General features: G+C 38.5%; 1 protein-coding gene across 2 annotated transcripts in view; it reads right to left on the bottom strand.

Annotated features, from left to right (window-relative positions):
- Nucleotides 1–19,966, bottom strand: part of LOC107551074 (UDP-glucuronic acid decarboxylase 1) — an 87,156-nt gene that overhangs the window by 32,268 nt on the left and 34,922 nt on the right. For both annotated transcript variants that reach the window (XM_016232566.1, XM_016232567.1), the window contains exon 7: nucleotides 5,835–5,939. In XM_016232566.1, coding sequence (XP_016088052.1) covers nucleotides 5,835–5,939 — 105 coding nt within the window. The remainder of the gene's footprint in view (nucleotides 1–5,834; nucleotides 5,940–19,966) is intronic.

The following is a 19,966-nucleotide window of genomic DNA, read 5'->3' as shown; positions in this document are numbered from 1 at the left end:
GCACTAAAAGGTTAATGCTGCATTATGTTTGAAAATAACATACCCTATATACTAAACCTAACCAATAGTGTGAAGGAAAACAAACCTGAAATAAAAATGCATTTGCCGAAGAAACCATGTCATCATAAAAGAGATAGTTCTATCCTTGATTTTGACAGGTTATGCCAAGTTCAAAGCCGTTGTACATTACTCTAAATACACACACCTTTGACTCTGCTAAGAGATAAGCAGATATACGAGTACATATCATATTGTTTAAAAAAAATAATAACACAACGCATGAGAACAGTTCCGGTATCAGTTTAGATACAGTGGGAAAACATTTATTTGATCCCCTGCTGATTTTGTAAGTTTGCCCACTTACAAAGAAATGAAGGGTCTGTAATTTTTATGGTAGGTTTATTTTAACGGATAGAGACAGAATACCAACGAAAAAATCCAGAAAAAACACATTATATAAAGGTTAGAAATTGATTTGCATTTCAGTGAGTGAAATAAATATTTGATCCCCTACCGACCAGCAAGAATTCTGGCTCCCACAGATTGGTTATGTGCCCATGTGGAACACAGATTAGTCCTGCCACTTTAAGAAGCTACTCCCAATGTCCACACAATCTGTATCTTCCATTCCAACCTCTCCCACCACTATGGGCAAGACCAAAGAGGATGTCAGAGATGAGATTGTAGATCTGCACAAGGCTGGAATGGGCTACAAGACCATCAGCAAGAAGCTTGGTGAGAAGGACACAACTGTTGGTGCGATTATTCAGAAATGGAAGAAATACAAAACAACCAACAATCGGCCTCGGTCTGGAGCTCCGTGCAAGGTCTTGCCTCATGGGGTAAGGATGATCATGAGAAAAGTGAGGGATCAGCCCCGAACTACATGGGAGGAGCTTGTTAATGATCTTAAGGCAGTTGGGACCACAATCACCAAGCAAAACTTTGGTAACGCACTACACCGCAATGGACTGAAATCCTGCAGCGCCCGCAAGGTCCCCCTGCTCAAGAAGGCAAATGTACAGGCCCATTTAAAGTTAGTCAAAGAACATCTAAATTATTCAGAGAAGGCTTGGGAGAAAGTGCTGTGGTCAGATGAGACCAAAGTTGAGCTCTTTGGCATTAACTCGACTCGCTGTATTTGGAGGGAGAGAAATGCTGACTATGACCCCAAGAACACCATCACTACAGTCAAGCACGGAGGTGGAAACATTATGCTTTGGGGATGTTTTTCTGCTAAGGGTACAGGACTACTTCACCGCATTGAGGGGTAAATGGACAGGGCCATGTACTGTAAAATCTTGGATGAGAGACTCCTTCCCTCAGCCAGAACACTGAAGATGGGTCATGGATGGGTCTTCCAGCATGACAATGACCCGAAACATACCGCCGAGGCAACAAAGGAGTGGCTCAAAAAGAAGCACATTAAGGTCACTGAGTGGCCTTGCCAGTCTCCAGACCGCAATCCTATAGAAAATCTGTGGAGGGAGCTGAAACTTCGAGTTGCCAAATGACAGCCAAGAAACTTTAAGGATTTAGAGAGGATCTGTAAAGAGGAGTGGATTAAAATCCCTCCTGAGATGTGTGCAAACCTAGTGACCAACTACAAAAAACATCTTACCTCTGTGCTTGCCAACAAGGGTTTCTGCACCAAGTACTAAGTCATGTTTTGCTTGGGGATCGAATACTTATTTCACTCACTGAAATGCAAATCAATTTCTAACCTTTATATAATGTGTTTTTTCTGGATTTTTTGGTTGGTATTCTGTCTCTATACATTAAAATAAACCTACCATAAAAATGACAGACCCTTCATTTCTTTGTAAGTGGGCAAACTTACAAAATCAACAGGGGATCAAATAAATATTTTCCCCACTGTATGCATTCCATACGATGAGGCATGTTACAGGAACACTCTACTGCCATTTACTGTCAGGGACTATTTTTCTAGCAGAGTGATGTAAAAAGTTACATATTAATACATGTATTTTGCCTTTAATATATGTATTGTTTGGTAACTGTTTTATAAGGGAGTAACAACACCCCTTAGCAGTTCTAAATTCACTGTAAATAATATTGCATATCGCTTTATTTTAACTAGCTTCTAAAAGGTCTTTGAGTTCATTTATGTGACTTGTATTTCACAGGACTTGTACTCAAACTATTCGCAATGCAATCGCAGTGCAGCACTAGATAAGCTACCGAGCAAGTTTACTACATCAGAAAAGCCATACATATGAAGCTATTAAAGGCGTCATATGACGTTGCTACAAATAACATTATTTTGTGTATTTGGTGTAATGCAATGTGTTTATGGGGTTTAAGGTAAAAAAAACGCATTATTTTCCACAATGTACATTATTGTTTCTCCTCTATGCCCCGCCTTTCTGAAACGCGTCGATTTTTACAAATCTCATCGCTCTGAAAAGCGAGGTGTGCTCTGATTGGCCAGCTATCCAGTGCATTGTGATTGGCCGAATACCTCCAGCGTGTGACGGAAATGTTACACCCCTTACCATACTGCTGTCTCCCAGCACGACGAGACAAAATCAGTAAAACCCACTATAAACGAGGCATTTGTTGCATCCAGTGGGGACATAATTACTGATTATAATGACTTATACTGTCATTTTACACATTGCGTATCGCACTGCGTAAACATGAAACCATGTCTACATTTGGGATCGGAGAAACGACAAACAACAAGCGCTACTCTACACTGCTCAAAACTCACGTTTGAATCATCAGTGGCAAATTCTTTAAATATGAAAACTTACTTACAAGCTGCGAGTCAGAAGCACCAGACTGTCCTTGCAAAGTTGGAATTGCCCCACTTTATAGAAACAGACACCGGCATTGTAGGCTACTCTCTCAGGAAACAGTCCTCGTCCTCCATAAAATGCGCTGAACACATCTGAATATTTGGGTTGAACTGTTCCGGAACGGTGTTGTAAATACAACTTAACCACTGATTTCTAGTCGTGTCCTCTTTTGGAAGGCCAAACAAAGTAGATTCGCTTTCACAACACACAGCGTCTTTACGACATGGCGGCGGCAGCAACAATACTACAGCGAGAATCAAAGTTACGCCTTCTTTCTTTGCGTGCACATTTGGGCGGCGTTATGCAAATCTTCCCACATCATGACGTAGACATGTGGGGGTGTGTTAGAACGAGCTGTTTTAGGTAGGTGTGGCTGACTCTTAACTTTTATAAAGAATATCTCTTTGGATTTGAGACTTTAGTCTTTGCAACTTTACAGATCTTCTTTACGCACCAAGAGCTTGTAACACTCCAAAGAGAAAGGAAAAATTTTTATTGCATCATATGACCCCTTTAATGTGATGCAAACATCAAAACATAAAGGTTTACAAGTGACACACTATGGTAAAAGCGTTTGGAGGTCATAACATTGCACTGTGAAAGAAACTGTGCAAAAAAAACGTATTTAAAAATTGATAATATGCCCCTGTAACAATTTGTGTAAAAAACAAAAACAAAAGTTGCAGCTGGAAACTGCAGTGAAATGTATATAAAAGGTGCGTTTTTGCAATTTTGCAGAAATGTAGATAGATTTTTATATTTCGAATGAGCCTGGGTTGCATGATCTTAATATGTGTGAACCACTTTATTCACCTGCGTTGTCTTGACCGTGTATTTTTTAAACTGTGGCTGGTCAGTTTTTTAACATGGCATGTCAAGTTTAAAATAATTTTTTTAAATGCTGTCTCAAGAGCCTGCAATCTGTGTCTTTACTACTTGCGCCTATGCCAATTGTACTTTAACTGACAGCTGAAAGAAAAATCAAAATATTTAATTAAACAAGAATTTTAAGAATGACAGTAGTTGCAATTCTGTGGGACAGATTCCATGTGGACCTGGCAATAACCTGCAAAAGCGATTATATGTAATTGCAGGCATGAGACGGAATATAGATTTCATGTCAACTCAGAAATGATAACTCCGAAAACTCTGATCACCAAAAAAAAAAAAAAAAAAAGTCTTTAACTGCTGTACTTATAGACAGTGGACATCTGATTGAAGACTGCAAAGAAAGTGCAAGGTGGATAATTGAAAAGACGCTAACCTTTCCAACACGGACAGACAGAAGACCAAATTGAACTAAATGGTTTTTATGCATGCAATTTTCTGACTTTACCCCCACAATTCTATCACCAAAGCCAGAGAATGAGTTATAGATTGTTGCCTGGTAAACAACAGTTAGTTTGTCTATCAGTTTAAATATTTTTCTAAATTACAGTTAAAGCGTTAAACTCCAGTCTGAATTGAAACTGTTCAGCCGCAAGCAGCAAAACAATATTGTTACTAAAAATGATTAACAAACGATTTTTTTCCATCACAGACATTCCCTGAAATATCTGAGGGATATTTTAAGATTAGACCTCATCAGAACATCAGAAGAGCATATGACTATACAAATCTTAAAGCAAAGATCATACATCATTCTGAGCTAATTATTTTATGTTTTCAGGGAGCCAAATTTAGTGACAAAGACATCTGTAGTATCTTTGTATGATCTCTTCCTGGGTTTGTAGCCACAGCTTATGGATGATAATAGAGACAATCTTATGCCAGCAGCCACTGGAATTGCTAATATATGTTACTATGGAGACCTTAGATTCTGACACTTACGGCCAATGACCCTTTTCCATGACACTGAAAATATGACAGTTCTGGACAGGAAAAATTGACTTTGCAGTGGCCCCTAAAACCCGCTTGTCTTGAACCAGAAACTGCTAATGTCATTCAACCAAAACTTTTATGTTACAAAAAGTGCATAATAAGATGCTAAAAGTAATACATTTAAATCAACTGGTTTAATCCAAGTCTTCTGAAAAGACACAACAACTTTATATGATTTGATTAATGAATGCTCAAATGTGCTTGCTTGATGCACAAGAACCCTTGAGGCTTGTTCTTGTACATCAAGCAAGTACAGTTGTGCTTCTGTTTACCATATTTAATGTGTTCTATGTATGTGCACTGATCAATGCTCATATGTGGATAGAGGCAGTATTCATATAGAGTGATTGAGTCTCTTCAGAAGACTTAGATTAAAAAGCTCTATTTCATATGGATTATGTATCATATGGCACGAATAAGGGAAGAGAAATTGATGCGTAGTGTATTATATCTGTGCAACAGTTATTGAGCCTTTCTTTTAACAGTTTTAAATTTCAGTTACTGTGCACGTTAAAAACACTTGATAGTCTTTTCTACGCCCGTGTTTTGTTCTCTAAGACACCCGGTAGCAAGTAACAAAACAACATTAAACTCCGGCAAGACGATAAAAGTCCTTTTTGCTAAATCATACACATGTATTTACAAATCAAGTATAATGGGAACACAGAATGATCTTGGAGAGAGCTTTACCGAGCTGACTGCTGTAACCCGAACGAGACCAGGGTTTAAAGGCTGAACGAATGACTGACAGCCACAGCGGAGAGAGTTTGTGTGAACTTTAATGTAAGGACTTAAATATTCATATGTAGCTCACATTAAGCTATCGTACGGCTTCAGAAGTAACACAGAATAATTCGCACAATCGGAAAAAAATAAATAAATAAAAATCTCTGATTTTTTCTCCAGATTTTTTTCTCTGCACTATCGGAGCCGATACCCGATATGAATATCGGATCGGCGGATCCCTAATATGAATACGGAACTTTCTGAAGTGTCAGTTTTAGTGGAGCAGACTTCCAATGAAGGGATGGAAATCGCTCAGGTTTCATGAAAAATCTTAATTTTATGTTTCGAAGATTAACAAAAGTCCAAGCACATGATGAGAGAATTTAATTTTTTTTAAATACTTACCTAGCATGTTGAGAGTTCCAATAGTATTAGTTTTCAGTGTCTTGATAGGGTTATACATGTAGTTGGGTGGCGATGCAGGTGAGGCCAAATGATATATCTGGTCAACTGAAAAAAGAGGGGGACAACAAACAGACATTGAAATTTGAGAGGGGAAACTATTTATTGAGCCATGTTCCACTCAGCATAAATCCTATTGCCAGAGGAAAGACTGGACAGATAAAAATCAAAACATACTTTACTATTTATGCCAATATAAACATCATCCAGCTGCACAATGATTACAGATACTGAATTAGGCCTGAAGCAAATCCAAAACAAAAGCTTAAATAGATGGTAACCATCTGCCCATTCATATGCCCAACCAAATGAGCAGTCTTGTTAATGCAAATTATTGTTTTGCAGAGTATTATGGCTAAAGACAGTTAATACACGATCTTATTCATTCCATGAATCTATAATTAGGCACCAAAGTTGCTCAAATGTTGTACTCTTCCTAGAGAAACTCCAGAGCACTCAAAATGCCATGGATATACGAAGGCTTATTGCAACGCAAACTGCATGAAAATACATAATTATTTTGCGTCCACACACACACATAGCAGAAAGGTCATGTTCGACAATATCTGCCATTCTCATCACCATTTTTCAATGCTCTATCTATATCTAGTCTGATGTGCAGAAAGATTAATATTAGTAAAGGAAGGATGGGACTCAGACAAACAAAGCATAGGTGAGTCAATCTAATGGATGCAGAGCAAACACAATAAACAGACGAGTTCTCTTTCACTCTGAACAACCTAGATGCAGTGACAGGCAGGGATCAGTTAAAGAGGGCTGAGAAAGGAGATGAGTCAAAAAAGTAGCTGACTGAGGTTGAATAGGAATGAAAAATCAAAGAGCGGCGACATGCTGGTGCTGTGCTTTAGTTGGCATGGAGGAATGGAGCAAGAATCCCTTAAGGTCCACCCCTTTAAACTTTTTCAGGCCAAGGACTCGCTGGTAGGTACAGAGATGAAGCAGAGACCCTACATACTGTATGACATTGAGTGTTGCTATTTTTTCTCTGCACTATCATAATATGCTTACAGTACCAAATTAATGCATTTGCATATGTTATTATGCTTTAAAGCACAGCTGATCCTTTAAAGCTTTAAATCAAAATCTATTAATATAATCATGAATGAGGAGTAATTTTCTTGAACAATAACATAACATACAGATTTAAACCTCTTTTGTGTTGTTGAATTGATTCTAAGATTGAATTCTAAGAAGCTCATAAAAATGTTCAGCTCTTAAGATGTTAAGAAACTATTTGAGAACTTCTTAAGTGTTTCTGATTTTTTTTATTTTCCTTAAGAAGAAAATTACAGGCTTTGGAGTAATTAGATTGTATGACCTTTTGTGTTGTTGAATTGATTCTAAGATTGAATTCTAAGAAGCTCATAAAAATGTTCAGCTCTTAAGATGTTAAGAAACTATTTGAGAACTTCTTAAGTGTTTCTGATTTTTTTATTTTCCTTAAGAAGAAAATTACAGGCTTTGGAGTAATTAGATTGTATGATGGTTCTTGATGAAAACTTGCTCAATGAAAACCCTCCCAATAAATTAATTAAACCACTTACCTTTGGGGACTTAAGACAAGTTGGAGGTTATCCTAGCTTTATGAGGTTATTTGAAAAGATTTTTAAAAACATTCTTTATGAGGAAGAACAGAGAACTTTCATCGGTTTAAAACAGCAAATCACAAGAAACTTTTATGGGATCCGCGCTCAAAGCCCAAAGGATTACTTATGGGACATTTAAACATCAGACGCGTTGCCTCAAAAACTGAACAACTGGAACAGCTACTTATGAATTCGAACTTTGACTTGCTTTGCTTGTCAGAAGTGTGGCTGACAGAATCATCACCAAACACTGCATACCTGGTCCCAGATATAAAGTCTTGAGAAAGGATCGCAAATTTGGAAAAGGTGGTGGACTGCTTGTGCATGTGAAGAACTGCATTAAATTTAAGAAAATTGAATTCAATACTTTTGTGGTTATAGACTATATTTGCTGTAACAATGGTTTTATCTGCATGTATGACATTTACTGTAGTGGTTATATATAGACCTCCTGCATCAAGTAGTATGTTCTATGATCATTTAAGAAATCATTTGAAAGCGTTTGATAGAAATAAATAGTTAATTTTGGTTGGGGATTTTAATATAAATTGGACTGAGAAGTCAAATAGGAAAAGGTTTCAGGAGACAGTAAGTCAGTTTGACCTTGTAGAGTTAATTCAGGGCCCCACTTGAATTACCTCATCATCTGAAACTCAAATTCATATTTAGCAACACACCAGAAAGAATAACTAAGTCAATAAATAACAGGGCTATCAGATCATAATCTTATATTAGTCGTAAGAAAATTAACAAAACATAGGTTTCTATATCAACAAGACAAAGAAAATATGCTAAATATTATACTGAATAGATTTAAAAATGAATTTGAAGAGAAATAAAAATAAAAAATAGATTGGAATGAGATTCTGCCTACAGATAAATTAGAAGCTGCTTCTGAGTTTTTAACGGTCACAATTAATAAGATTAAAGGTGAATTTAGTAAAATTTTTACTTTTTCTAGAAAGAAGCAGAATTTGCCTTGATTAAATGAACAATTATTGACGTTAATGAGACAGTGGGAGCATGCTTTGAAAATAGTGCTCACATCAGGTTTAGTTCATGATAGATGGACATTTCAATACGTATGTCATAAAGTTGTAAAGGAATTGAGAAAAGCAAAAGCAAATTTTTTTATAGATCTTATAAATGATTCTAAGGGAAATAGTAGACAAGTTTGGGAGAATATATATACTAATAATTAGAATAATATTTAATAATTTTTTATTAGGGGTGTAACAGTACACATACATGACAGTTCGGTACGTACCTCGGTTTTGACGTCACGGTTCGGTATGTTTCGGTACAGCAGGGGGAACAACTTTTTTTTATTTTTTATTAAACAGTGGTTTACTGAACAAATTGCGCTCTCTTTAAATAAATTAAATTACAATTAATTTTCTTAGGGATAAAAATCTACCTCAGCCTATGCGCTAAACTATAGAGAGCCCTTTCAGTTACTATAAGGTTACAATTAACAACTTAATTTTACTATTTATTTTTAAACATAATAATCAACACTCAACTTTAAAAAATGTATGCAAACATGCAAATTGCACATAATGCAGTTTTTTAATTAACTTCTAAATCGTAAAAATTATATTTGTTGTTGAAATATATTAATTCACAGTGGCTCTCATAACTTGTTTCGTAACATTTATTTAAACATACATTAAATAAATAAGACATCACTAACAGGTAAAGTAAAATGTAATGATTATAAAGTATAATATTTCACAAAATGCTCTTCTCTAGACTTCATTTATAGTGAACTAATGAGCTGTGGACACTGATGACTTGCCTGAGGCAAATTAAATGCTACATGACGTTTTGATATACAAGCGGTTTCATTAACATGTTTCTGTGGTGGAAACACTGATTGAGCGATTACATGAGGCGTGAGATGTTCATTCAAGTTTATTTTCTGTTAAAACTAGAAGTAAAGATGATCGCGCTCCACACTGCCATTTGAACTGAGGTGTTTATATGCGATCTGTCGTGCCACATCAAAGAGCGTCAAAACAGCATTTATTGTTTGAATTTCCTGAATAAAATGGGACATAATTTGAAAGATGAGACTTTGTTTCTGATCAAAAGTAACAATATATAAAACTGGAAGTTTTAAATGAAGTTCCACTCGTGCAGTGGTTAAAACAATGTTTTACACATGCCGAGACCCATACTGAAAATTTTTCCATTTTAATAATTGTACCGTTAAACCCCTATTTTTTTTATAGATTCAGTTCATCAAGATTTAATACAAGGTTTTAGTGTAAGATGTAAGGATAATATATCACCAAATCTTGATCTTACTGTTTTTAATATTCCTGAAGTATCTGAGTCCTATATAATAAAACATTTAAGCCAGCTTAAGAGTTCTAAAGCTAAATATGTTGTTTTCTTAGTACATCTATTACTTATTTGGTTAATTGTTCAATAAAACAATGATATTTCCCAAATGCCTGGAAGTCAGCAGTAATAACACCTATATTTAAGACAAGTGATCCTGCTAATGTAACTAACTATAGAGCTATCAGTATTCTTACAGTTATTTCTAAATTAATTGAAAAGGTCATTTGCAATCACTTAGTAGAATATTTAAAACTTTCCATTACATCCTATGCAGTTTGGATTTAAGGCTTTAAATCCAAAAGGTCAAAGGCTTTTGACACCGTTAATCAATGTTCTTTTATCTATTTTTCTATTAATACATTAACATGGATGGAATCATTCTTAAATTTAAGAAAACAATGTACAAGAATCAACGATATAAGCTCACCATTTCTTTACTGCAACATTGGAGTCCCACAAGGGTCAATTCTTGGACCAATTTTGTTTCGTTTATATATTAATGATCTGCCTATAGTTTGTCCAGAGGTCCAGGTTCAGATGTATGCAGATGATAGTTGTTTATACTTAGCAGCATGTTCTTTTGTCTTGGCATATCAAACTTAGTGCTGCATTGAACAAAGTCTTAATGTGAGTAAAACTGTGGGAATGTATTTTTAAAAAAGTGTTGTCAGGGAAGTAATAAAATATTGTTGAGAATTATAAATATTTGGGTATGATTATGGATTCTAATTTAAATAAAAAAAATAAAAAAATGTTTCTAGAAGTGCTAGAACAAGCTTGATGACATTCAGGAATATTAGGCACCAATTACCTATGGCTGCTGCTAAACTCTTTATGCATACAATGATTCTTCCACATCTTATTGTGCTACAAGTTGGTCCCAAACAAGTATAACCATGTTAAAATCATTATATACTATTTATAAACAAGCTGTGAAAATATTTAGCTAAAAAGCGATCAAGTTATCATCACTGCCTTATTATTAAAAATTATAAATTACTGTTGTTTGACATTTTTTATTATTTGCAGATGTGTAGATAAAATAGTTAATGATCTTGCACCACCACCTCTTAAACAATGTGTGACTTTCTGTGAGGAGAATATCAGGGAGACTAGGTCATCAGTTAAGAGGTGACTGTTCGGCTAAATTTAAAGTGCCCCTATTATGCCATTTTTACGGTTCCTAATATTTTTTTGGGAGTCTCCTACAATAGGATTACATGCATGCAAGGTCAAAAAACACTTTAGTTTTCTCAAAATATGCATTTAATATCATCTCATTTTCCAGCGATTCTGAAACAATTTGTTTGAAGCAGTTCAAAGATTCAGACTCTCTAAACCCCTCCTTTCCGTGAGCCTGCTCTGTTGTGATTGGTCTACGGCGTACAGCGCTTGTCGGAAATGATACGCCTATTTCAATAGTTCTGTATTTTGAACGCTCTGTAGAAAATATAAGCATCTATTATTTATCATACTTACAGGTTGTGATTCAGTGGAACAGCTGGTCAAAATAAACAGGATACTGATCCATCTTTCAAACGCAAGCGTTTTTTGAATCCCGCGTTGAACTCCCCGAGATTAGAGAAGCAGTCGTCAGTAGAATGACGTGTTTTGTGGGCGGGGTCAAGTTGTTTGCGGGGCCGGCCAACGTAGAACATAGGAAGTGGGATTCGAATTACTAACAACGCGTCTCAGCTGTTCAGTGTCGATTCTTTATTTTGGGAGACAATAACTTTATTTATCGTGCACTTTGAGCTTTACAACTTTGCAGATCGTTTACATTCAAATACAGCTACATTACACACTGCATGAAAGGCAATATTGGAAATGGCATAATAGGGGCACTTTAAGAAAAACGTCTTTGGACAATCAACTTTTTCAGTTAGAGCAGCAGAAAGATGGAATTCAGTACCTGTTTATATTAGAGAGTGTACAACATTCAGTATTTTTAAAACTGCACTTAAAGTATGGCTTAAGGAAAATCAAATATGTGAACACTGACCAGATTTTTTTAATTCTATGGAGTGTGATGTGACATTTTATGTATTGTATTGTTTGTAATGGAGTATTGTAATTTTGTAACAACATCCTTCCCAGATCCAAATTAGCTCTATAGCTAACTCTGGTTGTTAAATAAATTATATAAACTAAACTAAACTAAGGAATGAAACAATCTTAAGATAAAAGATAAAAACATTCTTATTAGTTGTGTTTTGGAATAAAAAAAATTCTTAAATCCATTCTTAAGGCAGAAAATATCAAGCATAGCAGTTAAGAATGCTCTGGTTAGTATAGTAACCTCAGTTCCCTGAGATAATGGGAATGAACATTGAATATACATGATTATGGGGGAAACTCCTGTTTACTCTGAATGCTGAAGCCTGATTTGTTCACATTTGTGCAGCTTCACGAACGTATGGCAATTCAGCCTGCCAAAACAGGTGGAGCCGACTGCCATATAAGCCGGCTTTGAATGCCATTTTGTCAGAATCTTTCGACTGATAGTGACAGTCATCGACTTGTGTGTACCTTTATAGCAAGGCAGTCTACGCAACGATTGTCCTAGTTATCTCAGGGAACCGAGGTTACGTTAGTAACTGGAGTGTTCCCTATCAAAACGGTTTCTCCCTTTGCGTATACATGCTTATGGAGAATGCGTCCAATAGTGCCATGCTATAAGCAAGTGCAGAATGAAGCTGCTGTGCGAGCCCAGCCACGGAGCGCCCGTAATGAGGGCTTCTAAGAAGCATGAGCCAATAATGAGGCCCAGGCCATAAGGCTGGGGTCTAAATAAAAAAAAACCTTCTCCACTTGTACAGGGGATTAGGTGATTAGGTGGACAAAATCCATGCATGAAGGGCAGGGACATCCAAAAGAGCTGCGCTGATTGCCTGAAGTGGCTAGAGCGCTCTACGTACACTCTAAGAGCCCAGAAAGGGCAGGGTAGATTAGGACCCTGCTCGTCCTCTGAGATAGGTAGAGCTAGAAGGGTGATGACTTGTGCGCTGAACGGAGTAGAGAGCACCTTAGGCACATAGTTGTGTCTTGGTTTGAGGATGACTCTACAGGAGTTAGACCTAAACTCAAGGCAGGAAGCTCTGACTGACTGCGCTTGCAAATCGCCCACTCGCTTGACCGACGCTAAAGCCAGAAGGAGGATGGTCTTAAGCGACAGGGGTCATAGGTTGGCCAACTGGAGCGGCTCAAAAGGAGGGCCTCACAGGGCCCTAAGGACTGTGGATAAGTCCCAGGTTGGCACAGTATGAGGAAGATATGGATTCTATCTTCCAGTTCCCCACAAGAACTTAACGACAAAGTAGTTTTAGCTGACTGGCCAGCCAGGTAGCATGATTCGCCATAATGGTCACACTCACGGAGAGCTGTAAAGACTCCCGTCGAGGGGCCAAACATTAAAGCTCCACAGTTTTGGCCAGGTATGCCAATTCATGCCTCTCGCTTGAGAGAGATGGTCCTTCTTCAATGGAATTGGTCAAGGAGTTGCCAATAGCAGCTGGATTAACTTGGGGAACCACACCCGATTCCTCCAAAGTGGGGCAACCAACAGAACAGAGCATCCGACTTCCCTGACCCGTCTGATGACCTGAAGGAGCAGGGCAATAGGAGGGAAGGCATACAGGCGAGCGCTGGGACATTCGTGGGCCAGAGCATTCACTCCTTTGAGAAATAGGTTGGGCAATGAAAGTTGTCTTCTGAGGCGAAGAGGTCCACCTCTGCCCTCCCGATGACAGACCAAATCGCTTGAACCACTTGGGGTTTAGTCTCCATTCTCCTGGAACTACATTGCCACGGGACAACATATCTGCTCTTTGGTTTAATCTGCCCGGCACGTGAACCGCCCTCAGCAAGTGCAGGTTGCACTGTGCCCATAGGAAAAGACATCTTGCAATCATGTAAAGTGATAGTGACCAGACACCTTGTTGATTCATAAAGGCCACCACTGCCATGTTGTCTGAACAGACGAGAATGTAGTGCCCCTTTAAGGCTGGCTGGAGGGTTTTCAGGGCTAGAAAAACCACCATTTCAAGGCAGTTGATGTTCAGGCCGTTGCTCCAGGCTAGACCAGGAGCTGAACACCAGTCTGCCCTCGTACAGTGCTCCCCAACCCAAGTTGGAGGCAACTGTCATGACCAACTTCCAAACTGGAGGTCAGTCCCAACAGAACACCTGTCTGATACGGTTGAAAGGCCTTCCAAGGGGTCACAGCTCTAATGCAGCAGTGGGTCACCTTGACGGGAAGGTGTCCCAGGCACCAAGTGTGGGATGAACACAGGCTTTGAGCCAAAATTGGAGGGGCCGCATATGGAGCCGGCCAAGCGGAATCATAGAGGCGGCGGCCAACATGAGGCCGAGCGTCCTCTGGAAAACTTTAAGGGGGCGAGAAGACCCCAATGTGAACAAGGCCGCTAGCCGGTGAATTGTCAGTGAACAAAGATCTGTTTCAAAGTAAACATCCTGAACGAGCATTTCTTTAGGGCACGGTTCACGTGTCTTAGATTGAGGATGGGCCTGAGCCCACGATCTTTCTTGGGAATGAGAAAGTAATGGTTGTAAAAGACTGACTTGCTGTTCGCCAGAGGAACCATCTCTACAACCTCTTTTGGAAGCAGACTTTGCACTTCAGCTCAGAGAACATGCGAATTGTTGTCCTGTACCGAAGTTTGAATAATACCTCTGAAGCGAGGGGGTCTGCAAGTGAATTTGAGCAAGTAGCTTCGTTCTATGGTCTGCAGAACCCAACTTGACACACTTGGGATAGCTTTCCAAGCCTGGAGGTGCGAGGCAAGTGGGTTTTTCGAGTGGCAGTTTGCTGCACAGGGGCAGGAAACAGATATTCGTTGTAGTATGAAGAGAAGAAGTGCTTTTTTGAGTATGTTGCTCTGCTATCACAGTGGTAATTTGTTTGTGCATGTGCTGAGTGGGAAGGGTGGGCCCAGCTTGAACAAATCACCCAGAGTTAAACTGGGGACTGGAGTGCAAGCACGAGACATCTTTGAGGGCGATCCAGTCTCGGTAGGACCCGTCCCTTTCCTCTTCGCTTCGAGATCAGGATGGCTTTTGCAGCTCAGGGTCCAATGTCACTTTAGGGCGGGGTCCTTGGCGCTTTGGAAAGAGGTAGTAGTGTCTAGCCGTCTGAGGGTGCTGTTGGATCCCAGGCTCAGGTTTTGCAGGCTGCTGGGAGGATGGAGCCTTTTGGTGACTTGAACCAGCCACCGAGCTGGAGTGCAGGAAGTAACGCATGGCCTTCGATGACTTGTGTGAGCTCACTCGAGCCCGATAACTCCACCCCGTGGCTCCACTGTTTCTTCCTCCGAGGCTCCTGGGAGGGGAGAAACGGGAGACTGGACAGGGAGGATCACCTTTGTTGAAGGCAGCGATCCGTGATTGAAGCAGGGTGAGACACGAGCCACACCATGCTTATGTTCGCCGGATGGCCGCAGAGGAGAAGCACTGAGGAGTAGCATCTTTCCACTGCCGGGGTTCTTCTATGGCAAGTAAGCAAGCTGCTGCTGCTTCTTCTCTTCAGAGTCCAGCGAGGAGATATTTGCGCTGAAGGAGAAAAATTCTGACGAAATTTCATTCAGCGCCGACTTATATAGGCAGTTGTTTCCCCTTGTTTTGGCGGGCTCAATTGCCATTTGTTTGTGTAGCTACCAGGAAGTAACGCATGGCCTTCGATGACTTGTGTGAGCTCACTCGAGCCCGATAACTCCACCCCGTGGCTCCACTGTTTCTTCCTCCGAGGCTCCTGGGAGGGGAGAAACGGGAGACTGGACAGGGAGGATCACCTTTGTTGAAGGCAGCGATCCGTGATTGAAGCAGGGTGAGACACGAGCCACACCATGCTTATGTTCGCCGGATGGCCGCAGAGGAGAAGCACTGAGGAGTAGCATCTTTCCACTGCCGGGGTTCTTCTATGGCAAGTAAGCAAGCTGCTGCTGCTTCTTCTCTTCAGAGTCCAGCGAGGAGATATTTGCGCTGAAGGAGAAAAATTCTCAATTGCCATTTGTTTGTGTAGCTAAACAAACATGAACAAATCAGGCTTCAGCATTCAGAGTAAATATGAGTTTCCCACATAAGCGTGTATATGCAACAGGAGAGACCATTTTCGATAGGGAACACCACAATTTTATTAAAATTGTTTTGTGAGTCTGGGCCGTGGTCTACCCAAATATAGCCATAGTTAAGAATATAAGAGGCTACCCAAAATCCATTATCAGTTAGTCAATCTCAGAATGTCTACAGAAACAATAAAAATAACTATCAGGGAAAAGATTCTACAGAAAGTGTGATATACAGTTGTGCTTGAGGACAGAAGAGCTATTTTAGCTACTTGCAGGTTTAAGTTCCTGAAGCCAAACACTTGAATATCTATCATAAATTAAAATGGCAAACACAGTGGCTAGCACCTTCTTCAGAAGGACTCACTGTAGCAGTCTGGTAACTTGTAAACCAAATTTTGGCAAGCTGAGAAAATCCTGTTTATCCTGACTCATGGACACAGCCAGCAATGTATCAGATGGTCCATGGGCATGCTGTCAGAAGCTGAGACTAGATCTAAAGTGACTGCTTACAGACTATTTACTAATGGACATTTATATGACAGTAATTTGACTGGCTTTATTACACAAAATCCAGTGTGACATTTCCTGTGATCCACAATACCTTGATAACTTTTTGTACCGAGACATTATTAATATATGTAAATCTTAAAAACAAAGGAAATAAAAGAAAATAAATAGCATTCTCTCTAAACTAGACTAAATGTTTAGTTTGCTAAACTTTTTACCATATGTTACCATTGTCATCATAACAATAGCATTTTACCATATGTTACCATTCTGGTTATATGTGTTGCCACAGAATTATAACCAGTAGAGAAAATCTGTCAGACAACAAAAGTACTTTAGCATTTACCACCACCAGTGGTATTTTACCAGTTTAGAGGTCATGGGTGTGCAGGACCCGTTGAGCCAGTTTAAGAAGCCAGAAAAGTTCTGTGTTGACGCTGCATGTGAACAAAGTTGTAAGATAAATGGTTTGAGCATGTTCAAGGTTAGAATGCTCTGATGTAAGAAATCTGCAGTCAAAAAGTTGGGTCGTACTATATGTAAAATATTTGTTTTGGTGTATTGGTGGCTATTCTGTATGATTTCATTTGAATAGTTAGGTTTAAGGTTGAGGTTAGGGGTGGAATTTTGCGTGTACTTTTTTATTTATTTTTTTTACAAATCAAATTTCTTTCGAATAACATTGAAAGAAAATTCATATGAAATCATCACCCCATAAAACAGTTACTTTTTCCTCATGAGATTGTGTTGGCCAAGTTCAGAAGGAGCTGATGCAGTGACTTCAAGCCATTTCATTATAGGCCTGTGATGATAATGTTATCAAATTGGACAAGTGCTGAATGGCACAGCTGTTAAAATGTAATTTCCAGCAAATGGTATCACCAGGGTTTCTGCATTTAGGAAGTGCAAAATTTGTATTCGCTACAGTTTCAACAGATCTCCATTAGATTAATACTACTAGAATATGGAAATAACTTTTACTGTACCTACTGATCACTCTGCAAAAAGTGTTTTTCTTCCTAAGATCTATTGTCTTGTTTTCTAATGCAACATGTCTCAACAACTTTCTCAGTTGGTCGCACCAGCACATGATTTGGTCGCACATTTTTATTTATTTTTTGCTACATGGTATTAATGCATGCTGATGAATAGTTTTTTTCCGTTATCAAAGTTTATAGTTATATGGTAACAAATGTGAGATTAGCATCAACCTGTTCTTTTTCATTCAGTATTATTTCTGAACTGAATTTTGTGAACAGGAGTTCCTCTTTTGCTATGTTATAAGCCGGGCTTCAGAATTCGGACGCTCCCCCCAACACCCAGCCCCCCCCCCCCACATTTAACAATAACGTTTATAATTTGTAAATTAACTGGTTTCTTGTGTGAATGTGGCTAATGTCACAGTAAAGTGTGTCACCCTGTACTCATCAGGGGTTGCTGCCAGCTGCTGAGATTTTCCATTACAGAGATAGCTGACATTGTTTTTAACTTGCCGCCCTCTCACTTCTGCTGGTTTGATTAGCAGGAGTGGTGGGAGGTGTGATGATGCCTAACAAAGAGGGGCGAAAAATACTGTGAAGCTCACACCTGGGCCAAAATAATGACCTGAAGCTTCTCTTAAGCACTTTATCACTTCATTCAAGCACTCACTGTTGGGTCCAGTGACTGTCCTCAAAACAAATTGAATGTTTCTGTCTCTCCCCACCTCTTTAACTTTGAAAACGTTAGGTTCTTACAGAGGCAGCTGAATCTAAATCATTTTCCTCTTTTTTGTTTTAATAGTCTTTTCACTTCCCATAATGATACCGGTTTGAACAATCCCACCCTTAATAGAAAGACCATGCAATCAGAAAGTGAATTTCACAAGAACATGACTGACAAGTGCACAGATGCAAAGATTTTTAATTTAACTCACTCTGTACCTACTTTGTACCTTTGAGGCAACTAAAGGAGGTATAAATTTTATAGTGCCCCTATTATGGATTTTTGAACATTACCTTTTATGTAGTAAGGTGGCTGTATGGAAATGTAAACAGTCTGCAAAGTTGTAAAGCTGAAAGTGCATCATAAAGTTATTGTCTCTCAAAAGAAAGAGTCAACTCTGAATCGCTTAAATGAGTCATTTAAAATTTGAATCTCATTTCCGTTAAGTTCACATGTCACAAGTTACCACATATGCATAATGCCCACCTACGTTTTGCATGGACATCCCGCGAAAACTTGAGCCTCCCTCAAACGCTGTAGCTCAGTCATGTGGATAACATGTCGACAAGACGCTGTGCTCTGCGCTGTGAAAGTAAATTCGGTTTATTTTCACTTCCAAAGGATGAGGCTGTGAAGTATTAGTGGTTAAAATTAATCTTGTCTACGATACCACAGCAGATACCACAGCAGATTGTTTGGACCAGCTTGCTCCTTCGAATCACAATTAATAATTGTTTAATTAACAATGAATAATTCTGATTAATAATTGTTGCTGTAATGTTCTGTCGAATGTGCAAAAATAGTTGTGTGTGTCGTGTAAGTCTCCGGCTAACTCACGTTATAGTTCTGCTAATCAGCTGTGGGCCTGCTATTGTCTAGAAATGTGGCGATTAACATAGAATGTCTGTTGTTCTTATTACTTGGAGTCAGGATAAAGGATGGAGAAATACGTTGGTTTACAAACTGCAGTGCTTTATCAGTACTCCACGTCTGTGTTTGGCTAACACATATAGCATTATTGTTTGGGTCTTTACTACGTTCTGTTTACGACATGATCTGTACACAGTAGACCAATCACAACAGTGTCATCGGACCAATCAGAGCAGAGTAACCTCATGCAAAGGAAGGGTTTGGAAAGATGAATCTTCGAACGAATTGTTTGAGAGTCACTGAGAAATAAGGATAATTTAAATGCATATTATAAGAAAATGAAAGTGTGTTTTGACCTTGCATGCATGTAAACCTGTTGTTGGGGACTCCCAAAACCAAATTATAAACCTTTCAAATAGCATAATAGAGGCACTTTAACGTTTTCTTTCTAGTATCCTTTACTTATGCCCACTGTTTTTACATTTACTTTTAATTACTCACCAATTTACAATATTTCTCAATCATTTTGCATATTCACAAATGTATTATTATTATTATTATTATTATTAATGTTGTTGTTAATAATAATAGCAAACTGTGTCAAGTGTAGCTTCAAGAGAACATACATGTTGTTTGATTTTCTTTAATTTATTTGTTCATAATAATTGAATCTTAATTATTTAATTATTCAATTTAATAATATAAATTATTATTGTGTACAATTAAACATGTTGTCTTTTTTATTATATTAAATATTGTCCTTGCTCTTGTAGTGCTTTTTATTGTTGTTTAATCTTATGATTACATAGTTTCAAGGGATATTTGTCTTTACAAGTTAGAGATAAAAGAATGTCTCCATTTCAGATTTTTAACACAGCACAATGTTGTTAAGCAGTAATTTTCCATTGCTTTTGCTCTGGTATATAACACTTGGATTTGTGCTGGTCAGATGAAT

This window comes from Sinocyclocheilus grahami, unplaced genomic scaffold, assembly GCF_001515645.1.
Source record: "Sinocyclocheilus grahami isolate Dianchi unplaced genomic scaffold, SAMN03320097.WGS_v1.1 scaffold413.1, whole genome shotgun sequence".
Taxonomy (NCBI): Eukaryota; Metazoa; Chordata; class Actinopteri; order Cypriniformes; family Cyprinidae; genus Sinocyclocheilus; species Sinocyclocheilus grahami.
Note: the sequence above shows the minus strand (reverse complement) of the source record. Positions and strands in the feature narration are given on the sequence as shown.